This window comes from Strix uralensis, chromosome 9 (assembly GCF_047716275.1).
Source record: "Strix uralensis isolate ZFMK-TIS-50842 chromosome 9, bStrUra1, whole genome shotgun sequence".
Lineage (NCBI taxonomy): Eukaryota > Metazoa > Chordata > Aves > Strigiformes > Strigidae > Strix > Strix uralensis.
In genome coordinates, this window is record NC_133980.1 from 25,144,646 (window position 1) to 25,155,756 (window position 11,111).

The 11,111-nt window shown below is 37.3% G+C and overlaps 1 protein-coding gene across 3 annotated transcripts in view; it reads left to right on the forward strand.

The window, feature by feature from the left end:
• LOC141947086 (glypican-5-like) overlaps positions 1–10,478 on the forward strand; it is a 396,015-nt gene extending 385,537 nt beyond the window's left edge. The window contains exons 9-11 of one of the 3 annotated variants that reach the window (XR_012630021.1): positions 1,956–3,772; positions 4,243–4,424; positions 5,269–10,478. Coding sequence is in view for 1 of the 3 variants with exons in the window: in XM_074877779.1 (XP_074733880.1) it covers positions 1,956–2,152 (197 nt within the window). In the remaining 2 variants the exon portion in view is untranslated. Of the gene's footprint in view, positions 1–1,955 lie in introns of all 3 variants that reach the window. The other 2 variants (XR_012630020.1, XM_074877779.1) reach the window with 2 other exon arrangements.
• Positions 10,479–11,111: the final 633 nt, after the last annotated feature.

The window sequence follows — 11,111 nt, forward strand, 5'->3', positions numbered from 1 at the left end:
TACATTTCAGTCTGCCCGATTTATAGACGCCAATCAAGTTACAATGCTGGACATGGCCAACTGAAAGAGGGGAATAGATTTACCTGAGTGAGGTCTTAATTTAATCAGCTGGCCCCAGAGAGCTGAAGTCAGCAGGCTGGGATGATATAAGAGGCAGCAGAGAAATAGTGCCTTTACCGCAGTCGAAAAGGAGAATGACAGTGATGGAAAGGAGTCTAGGCAGTGTCAGAACGCACCTATTTCCATGATTTATTCTTAATTTATTTTAATGACAGTCTGAAGGTTGTCCATTTTTCTTTAAGTGTCCTCAGAATACTGATATTTTCTAAACATTTAGAGCATGCTTTTCCTCCCCCTTTTTTCTGTTAGCTGCACTGCAAGTTGGAATTGAAGAGGAGCTATGTCCGCATTTTGCCATAATGAATTTTGAGCAGTGTCAGACTACCCTTCTCCCACTGTATACCTTGCCAGCCAGTGTCCCTTCTCTGCAGTCACCCTTGAGTCAGGTCTAGGAATCACAGGTTCCTCTAGGATTAATGTTGATATACGATAAAATGACGGAATTCATTGCGTTTCTTTTACAGTTTATACTGGCAAAAGAACAGTGTGTGCTTTCCCAATACAATAGCTCATTTTTATTATCAAGCGAGTTTATTGATGGTTGTTCGGAACTACTGACATGCAGACAATGATCTCAGATTGCATTTACATTTTTGGAATACTTTCCCTCTTTCCAGTTTCTGCCAGGAACTTGCTTCTGTGATTCAGAATTTGTATTTTAAGATTGGACTGTTGTTTAATCTGCATTACAAATCTATGCCTTTTGCTTTCTTATGTATGTGGACTGCATTCATTAGTATCACAAATCCTTTAAGCTTGGACCTGAACAATTATTGTTAATTTATAAATTCTTCCAGGTAGGAATTTGGTTTTTGCCAGGCACCGGGATATGCTTTTACAGATTTACTGTAAAATCATCATCCCATCGTGAGATGAAATAGTGATTTTTTTATTTGGGGTTTTTTTTCCCCACAATGCCAGTGAGAAGGTTCAAGGGCAATATGATCTCAGTAAAACTTGCAAACAGCTTGGGAATGTCAAGATAACTGGAGACACTTATCCGTCATTTTCTCATTTTAAAAAAATCGTGGTTTTGCAGTAAAGGACTACTACTACTACTACTTTCTTAAGAATCTAGTTCTTTACATAAAAGATGCCTGGAATTGTCCCAAAATGCATCTGGAGGGAGAAAAAAGCCCCAGTGATATTGTTCCATACTTTATAAACAAAAAATTCCTGTACTCACTAGGAAAAACAATGAACCAAAGCTAGAAGCATTTTCTCTTTGTAGCCACTTTTTTGCCCATGCTGATGAACAAGGCATGTAGTATCGCCTATGTATTTCCTCATGTCAGCAATCTTTCTTGCCAGGTTGTCTTACCATATCAAGGGTTGCATGTTGCTTTAAAGTTAAGGGTAGTGGCAAAGCAGAAAGAAGCTGGGAAGTTGACTGTTACATTAAGTCACTATGCACTCGGTCTCCTGCAGCAACTCAGCAACTTGACAGGTGTTTCACTGGGGCATGTTACAAAACCACTCAATCTTAACATTGTGGTTTAAAGCATGAGCCAGTTCCCATCTCAGGTGAAACTGAAGGTATTTTTCATGAGAGAAAACCAGGTTCTGAGACCAGCCACTGCAATGCAGAATCCCTATTATTCTGCTTAGGCTGTGCCTACGAGTAGATAAGTAGAGCAGGCCAGTCAGAGAAGAGCAAAACAGTGGGTGCTGAGGACCCAATGGCCACTCTGGGTCCAACTAAAACATTAATACAAGTGTCCCATCACTCTCCATACATAGTTCAGATACTCAGACATGTTCCCGCAACAGACAGAATTTAAAACCACTATTTAAAAGATGTGTGATTAATCTTACATTTACTTTCATGTTTTCAGATATACTCAAGGACAAGAAAACAGAAAACAGAAACGAACCAAAACCAACTGTGAAAAAGATTGATACCACAACCACCACAAGCACTGTCAAGTCATCCTCTAAACACAGTGTATCTGGAAGTGGGAGCAATCCAGCCCCGAGTTCCTCACTTGTTATGTTAACAGCACTAGCAGTTCTGTGGCATTGTCCACTGTAGCTGTATTGCCTTGCAGCCACTGCGCAAGTGTTTCGGTTCAACTGTCATTTATACCTACAGCCTTACCCAACAGAAAACAAATGTAAATGGCTCTCTAGTTTATGTGATATGTTAGAATAAATGTTAAACGATGTGCTGGAGTTGACAGATACCAAGTCATCACTTACAATGTCTGAAGATAGCCTTTGACAAAGCCCACCCAAGATACAGAGGGAATGATGACAAGGGTCTGAGTAGCTTAAGTTATGGGGTAGAAATAACTGAAACACAGAAATTGTGTAAGTGTGTGTTATTGTTTTTCTCAATTTTGTTCGCTGGAATCTGACTGGCTGGTTTTGTTTGTTTAATTTTTCTGATAAATTATATGAATGGTCAGTCTTCAAATTCAAGCCAATACACACTTTATTTTTCTAGTGAACAGCTAACAAGCTATGTCTACAGTTGTAAATCATGTTAAAGTGAAGTACTCTCTACCAGCTAGATGAAATTCTTAAGTGGTCAAGAAGATCAAAGCATGTTTGAAACTGCTTTTCACTCTTACTGTTTAGATTGTAGGAAGCAACATAAAAGCATATGGTGTGTCTAATATATCAGTATAGTTGCCTTAACTATGGAAAAAATTAGAACCACTTTGTTTACTGAGGGATATAGATAGTGAGTTTCCCTGCCCCACAAAATGCCATTACCAGATGCTTAAGCATATGCTCGAGGCTTATTGGATGAATGTCCAGCAATGGGAAACATAAATAAACAGAGTAATGTTTTATCCAGTTAAATGCAGCTCTGTACAGAGTAAAAAAGATAACTCAGTTCAAACTTACTTTGCCTATGTGATGTTAAAGAGAAACCGACTTAAATTTTCCATAAAGGTCCCAGAGATATAAATTATTGGGAACTCCCATTAGACACTAACTGGATTTTGTGCATTGTGGATCTCTCAAATCAACTCTGTTTCATAAACTGTGTATTTAATTACATGTATTGTTTAAAATTTTGTATCATGGTAGGTGTAAATGTAAAACGATCTGAAATCTAGAACATTCTCTGTTATGCCTCATCTCGATTGCTACCCTAGAAAATGTCAAAATGTGCATTATATTACAAGGCTATTTTTTTTAATCAGTGATACATTGATGCGTTTTAACTTTTTGGATGAAAAAGTACTATAATAACTTCTAATGGATTAAGAGTTAATGTGTGTTTTCCAACAACTGTTTACAGTGCCATTGAATATATATATACAAACACAACTGTATGAATACAGTTATTAATATCATAAATATATGAAACATTAGAATTGTTATATTTACTACATTTCATAACTATTACAACAGTTTAATGGCCATTTTCATGTTGTAGACTATTATTATATACATTTTTATAAGATTTAATGTAAAACACTTGCCTTTGTTTTTTTTTAAAACATCTCTTTGATACTTAGTTACACAGCCACTGACATAACTCAAAAGAGGAACCCGGTATACTACTAATCAACTTTCAGGTATTGCATTGGCAACTTTGATTATAAAAGACTGCCTGTCTCAAAGAAGGAGCCATGTGCCAGTATTACTACTGGATGTCATTGTATAGAAAGTGGCAATAATACAGAACAAGCATACAGTAAGTGAACAAAGACTCACAACACTTGTATGTTTTCAGAGAGTATTAGTGAACATGTCTAATTATGTTTACAAAGGTGGGGCTTGAGTTTCATTTTTAATTTGGGCTCTTAGATCATATTTACAGACATAAAGGTATAATCAGAACCATCAACACACCCAGCTGCAAAGGCAGTGTCTCTAACGTGGCAGGAGCTAAGTTTTCTAAAAGTTAATTCAATTTTAATGTTGAAACAAGGAGCTAAAATGGAAAAGATACTTATACTAACATGAAATATTTTATATTGGAATTCTGATTTTTCAAAATGGCAAGGATATTAATATCCCTAAGTAGTGCTTTCCAGTCATATCAGTGAAAATCAGTTTTCCCAAAAGTACTAAAATGGCTGTCCTGTGTTTTCCAGGGTTTGTGAGCTGCACCAGTCTACTGAACCACAATTAAAAAATGCTTCTTCTTGTATTCATTTTCAGTACCCTTTGGAAAAGTGCACTTTTACCTGAGGAGGTGTGCAAGTCATGTCATTTGTCCAGTGAAAGGACACTGTAATTCCTTGCAGGACCAGTTGTGACGGCTGCTGGTAGACAGGTCGGTTGGTCTCTGTGCGCACACAGGAATTTACATCGGGTGCTAACACTTACCACCAGCCCCTCAGGTAATACCAGTCACTGTGGCTTCACTGAAACAATTCATATCCATTGCTTGTGAACCTGCCCCCTAATTTAGTATGCTCACAGTTAAGATGCTCAGTCGTCATTCAGGCAAATGCACCCACGTTTGCACACTTAAGTCTCCATCAGGAGTCCTATGGATAGAACTAGGGTTTCAGGGCTGGGCTCTGATGCTACCACTTTTCAGCTGTGCAGCTTGGAGTTTTCAGTTCTTTTCACCTGCAGAGAGGGAACTTGAATACCCAGAGTTATGTGTCTTTTTGAGGTCTTTTCTGTAAAAGGTTTTGTGCTTTTAGCTCAGAGCGGTGATCCAGCTAGCCTAGTATTCAGCTGTAGCAGAGGAAGTTGCAGAAGCCCTGCAGTAGGCATGTGTGGAATAACTCACCCAAGGGATTATTTGTTGTTGCTAAGTGTCATCATTTTGCTAAACAAAAACCTCTGAAAAATCAAGTGTTTGAATTTTGGGTTTGGTTGGCAAATATTTGTATGAGGTAGCATTCATCTCTTAAGCTAAACAAGACAACCCTTTTAAAGTTTCTGTAACAAAACTAGAACAAGTTCGAACTGTGGGGTGAGATAGAATCAACTCAATTTTATTGGATTCAACCAGTATTTTAATAGGCACAAATTGCTACAGAATGAGGGAAGAGACTTCAGAGGACTCCACACCTATTAATACATTTCACACTAATATACTTTTACACTGTAAGAAGAGTACTGGTCAAACCAGCATGAAATATGTTCATAATGTGCATCAAAAATGGTGCAGCTTTAAAGGGCAATGCAGTATATTTTTACTGATGGTTTGTGATTTTTTTTTTTCCTCAGGATCAGTTGCATTTACATATTAAAAAAAGAGTGTTTTCCATCAAACAACAAATCTATACCAGCAAAGGCAAAAACAACTGGCTGTGTCAGATAAAGGAAGTATTTCTTTTCAGATGAATAAGATACCTGTTTTACAAAATCTTAGTTATCTAGGACACTGTAATTACGATGTAATTACGAAGGTCTAAATTCAAAATACTTTTGAACTTGTTTATGTAATCTCAGTGTAAAATAAGGTACCAGTCTAAGAGCATTGCTGTAGCTTTGCCTAACAGTTATGAATTGTATTTAGCCACTGCTTTTTGAATGTTTATTGTTTTGTTATGACTTTCTTTTAATATTTTGCTGTGCCAGCATCTGTGAATGCCAGCATTGGAAAGTAACTGCTGTCATACATTTGTGAGTAAAATCAATCTATAATTTTCTCTTGCTAGTGATGCAGGCTTCTTACCAAATAAGACAAAATTGCCATGGGTGTACAGTCGGTTCTTAGTGTTTCACTGCTGTTTGGGTCCATGTTACACCAGGTTCATGTGTCACTAGTCCCCTTCCTGGTTATGAAAGTGTCAAGGAGAAGAGTGAACGTGGGTGGGCAAAAGCATGTGTGGCTGCAATGTGCCGGTGCATGGCAACCTCCACATGTCTTTTCTGAGGCCCTGAGCCGAGTGTTCTCAGCTAATTTTCAAGCGGCTTTTACACCTCTCCAAATCAACGCATGGAGAGTGGCCAGGCAAAGAGCAGCAGAGAATATAGAGACTGCATTTTCAGGCAACTTCAGACACCTGCTATGAATTACACTTTTTTTGCAATTTAGATGCTTTACAGAATCTGGCCTCTCATTTTCAACCTTGCACTTTTTTTCTGGCTCGCATATTGCCAGTGTTATGCCCTGTCTTCTAGTGCACCAAGTACTTTGTCATTGCATAAGGAATTGTGATTTTGATCTCTCACTCAATAATGAACCTTTTGAGGTACAAATATCTGTCAGAGCTTGATAAGGGCAACACAAATAATGTCCAGCTGCAGTTACTTCAGAGGCTCTGTGTATGAGTATCTGGCTGTGAGTTTTACATCTCTTTGATCTTAAATCAGATCTGTATTTAATATATCCCTACTTCCTTTTGTTACCGAGACTGCAACATGTATCATAATTTTAAGTTTGACTCTCTAATCCTGTATGGGTCTTCTCAATATTGTCCTAATGGATGTTGTGCACAGACTTCATTTTAAAGTTAGATGAGCCTTTTTGCACAGATTTACTGAGCCATTCTTATTCAATATTGCACATGATTAGGTTTAAGCAAGATCTGTTCAAGCGAAAAGAGCTGAAACACACATTAAAGTGAGATACCGAGTAGGACAAAAATCCAGAAAGTCCCTATGTTCCTGAATTGGACTCTTCCCATTAAACAGATTTTAAGGTTTAGCTGAAATTACAGTCAAAATTTCATAACTAGCATGGTGTCAAGGGGATTTCAGCCTTGTATTGTAAATTGATGAGGAAACTACCCATTTTTTAAGTGGGAATTAATTGATATACATGCTTTTCTCATGTCTCTGCACATGGGTAAATGTAGGTCTGTAGAAATGGGAGACATTCCCTAAAATGTATCCTGCACATTGAACATCACAATATCATAAGAGCTTAGTGTTACAACTAGCCAAAAGCACGAGACGTTTATTTTCATTTTTAGCACTTCACTACTCACAGTGCTTCTTGTAATGACACACAGCATGTGTGTTAGTGAAAAGTGAAACATCTTACAGTCAATGTCATTATAGCTGCGACGGGCATTAGTCGAAAAGAACACGGTAATGTCTTCTTCCCATTGCCTCAGAGGTACAGAATTATTCCCAATACTGAATTCTCTTCTGGTTTCCACTGTCACTCTCTAACTACATTTGAACTGTATTAAATATTAAGCCACCAAAAAATAACTACTGTCCAAGGGATTGCAATAAAGACAGAGATAATAAACTCAGAAAAGTATCCTGCATTTAAAATCAAGAATGTTCCCAGGTAAGAAACCCCTCCTGGACTAGAACAATTTTTCAAGTACCTCTCCCCTCTCGAGATTCATCACCACCCCCTTCCACCTCCATACAGTACAATATGAAGCCTGCATGCAGGAAGCCAGTGTGCTGAATTCAAGAAAGTGAATTAAAACTATTGCTGCATAGTGATATTTCCAAGTATCTTGCTTACAGTGGGTCTCCTTTTGCTGGCTATGAGGAATGCATTCAAACTGCAAGTGCAGCTGCTTAAGTTCTTACTCAGTAAATAGCCACAGTTGCTGCACCTTTCAGAAAAGGCTGCTGGACACAGACTGTGAAGCAGTATTTTTGTGTTGCTCCCATGTCGTTGAGATCAAAGTCAGTCCTTAAAATAGACTGGTTTAGACATTCCAGTTATTATCAACGCTACAATGATTTCCCTCCCATGAAAATCATGTAATACCCTTTTGAGAGAAGGGCACATGAAAGAGGGGCCACTGATGCTTTCATGAGGTGCATAAAGTACTTCATTAAATAGCCAGTAACAACCACCAGGTTTTTTTTCATTTCTGTGCAGAAAGTATTAATACTACCTTGCAAAATTATGCAGTTTGCACTTAATCATTTCAATTAATCTTTAGTAAATTACCTAGTACTTTGTAATTATAATATTTGCAGCTAATTTAGTGCCATCCTAAAAATCATTCATTGCATAATATAAGCAATTAACATTTATTCGGGTTTTTTTCTGTTGCAGGGGGATATATAAATTATCCTCAGTGGCCTTTCTGTACACCTAATTAGCACCTGTTTGAATTATTCTACAGGCTATGGACATTTCACTTGAAAAACAAATGCGTTGCTAGTTTTGTGAACTTGCAAATACACAGTTGTAAAAATTACTTTTCAGGGGAATACAAAAACATGTTTTCATATTTCTTCTGGGTATATGAGCTAGGCTAGGCTTTTAGGCTATCACACCTAGAGTAGATACTGACATTTTTAATGCAGTTAAAATGGAAATAGTCAGATACCTCTTTCCCATAATTAAGTACAGTATCCCAAATTTGTAGCCTGGTTTATTCAGTAATGAAAAAGGAAAGCAACAAGACATAAAGAATATAGATCCTAGTGTAACTTTCACATTTCTGTATATGCATATACAGTTAGGAAGTTTTACTAATCAGAGACTATCAAAAGCATCACTATGCTGGAGTGTCAGGGATACTATATTAAAGTTGTGGAAATTAAACCAAATTTCTTCAATGTCATAAGTAAGCTTCTAGGTAAATAGTAATTTTGTATTTAAATGCACAGTATATTGAGGAAGATCATTTGATCTTTCTAAAAAGGAGATCTGAAAAAAACATTCTAACAAGAATGCCAATATCAAATATTTACAACCTCCACACATACGAAATTGGGAAATCAAAAAAGGACTTGAGACTTTTCTGTGGGTATGAAATGTTGCAGCAGACCCTCAGCTCCTATAAATCAGTATAGCTCCTTTGATTTCAGTTTAACTATGTAAATTTACCCCACCGTAGTATCTTGCCCAGGAATGTGAATTCCTTCCCATCTTTTTGCAGGTGCAGAAAATCAAGAGTAACTGCAGTGATTACAAAATTTGCATAACAGTTTTACATTGCCCGGGCCACTGCTCAAATAGTATCTTCATGCCTGAAAAGAAAATCTGTAACACATGGGATGCCATAAGTCTTCTGGCATTTTCCTTTTCCAGGACCACGGCAGGGGCCTTTTCCAGAAGCAGCTGGTATGATTTGAGGCTACAGGGAGATATCCACACTGTATCTGCTAGGGTAGAAAGTCTTTGTCAGAGAACGTTTGCTGATACTGATCAGGCCTTGAGGCAGATCAAATTTGATTTTTCTGTTTCATGTTAAGACGTAGGACCCAGGTCTTAAACTGGCCCAGGTCTTAAACTGGCTGAGACTCAGTGGAGAGAATTGATCATGGCTATGATGTTTTCAGAGAAGCTTAAGCAGCTGAGAAGGCAAGCAGCCATATTCTGCTTCAGCTGAAGCTTGTGTATTTTTACATTCAGTTTCAGATAAAATTACCTATGAATTTCCACATCAGCAGTGACAAATTTGTGAGTTACTGTAGCCTGATCATCATCTATGGAGGAGAAATGAAATTTCCTCCTAAGCAGATACAAAAATAAAGCACTTTATTTTTATTTTATTTCATGCTAAACATCCAACTTGGAAGGAAACCAAACCAGGATGTTGGGCCTAACAAAGACACAGATTCCCCTGAGCAGGGTTGTTCTTGGTGCATGCAGTGATAATGGTGTCAGAGTCCATCTGCTTGACATGAAAGAGGATGTCCACCCTTTGGCTCTTTTTTGGGGCTTGAGAAAAGCTACAGTTTACAATTCAAACATGACAAATAGTTTGTGGGCAGAAGTTATAGACAAGTTCACAAAACAGTGAAGAAAGCAATAAGACGTTTGGTGGTGGTCTCACTGAAAAATGAGAAAAGGTATTTAACTGGTGTATTTGAGCTTTTGTATTAGGGATGAACAACAGAGTTGAACCCTACTGCCAAAACACTGCAGTTGCATATGGGAGCAGGCTAATGTAGCAGCAATACAATATAAAATGTTTATTATATCCCACTTATTATATGGGGCAGTGTTAGAATAAAAATGGAAACCAGTACTCTAAACCTTTCATAATACAACCACTTACTGTACTTTGATACCAGAACTAATACAGTATGAATGTTTACAGTACACTGCGGTAGAAATTCTAGTAAAATATGTGCTTTGTCATTTAGCTTTTTAAATAATTAGGTTATGGACTTCTAGTCTTTTTTAGTTATTTTACAGGAATTAATAGGCCGCTGACATTTGTGTTTTACATTAGTTGCATCGTGGGTATTTTAAGGTCCAAAATAGATTGGTTGTGCCCTAAACTGTATTCAGCCTCTAATAATTCTTTCTGTTTCCCAAGCACGTGTCTTATTTGCAGTGCATCTGCTTATATTTTTATTGAATAAATTTGTCAGTTTTCTTCAGTTTGTTTTCAGCATTGAATGTGATAAAGGCAATTTTAAAAAGCAGTCTGAAAACAATGTCTTAAAAGAAGAACAAGGCTACTTTGAGAAGTTGAAGTAAACAGTGTGTTTTGTAAAGGACGGTGAACTATGAATGGGAATAAAAATAAATAATTCACTGCAGAAAATTGTCATCTATTAGAATCCTGGGGTGTTTTTCTGAATATTTTTCATCATCTTTGATAAAATCTTAAATAAAAATATTTTAATCTGTGCAGATGATGCTTTGAATAAAGGTTGAAGACCTTGAGAACTGCTGACAAACTCTTAATATTTTGGTCGTAGTCTGGCAAAGGAAGGTCTATTTCTTCCACACATAAAATACTTTCTTGCTCTTCTTTTCTTTCTTGCAATAAATACAGTGAGATGTAAAGGTGCATACCTGCTCTTCTGGGAGCTCTTAGTATTACTGAAGAGACACAATACTTGCAGCGGTCTCCTGGGTAAATGCCAGCATACCTCCACACAACAGGTAGGACTTTTTCATCAAACTTCCATTCCTACATAAACAATCAGATCTGAGTTCTCCATTGATCGAGGTATTGCAATAACTGTGTGCCATATTAAAAGCCTTGCTCTTGGTTTTGATTAGGATTACGCTACTTTTCAGTCTTCATATAGGCCAATGTACTGGAAAAATGAAACTCCCTGCTGTTAGCTTACTGTTTTCATCACTTGTCAGTTATGAACTTTGCAGTTTCTCTTCTTTTGAGGGGAAAAACCCCTAATCCGGTATTTTTCTGTCAGATGCTGATTATTGTGGTTGT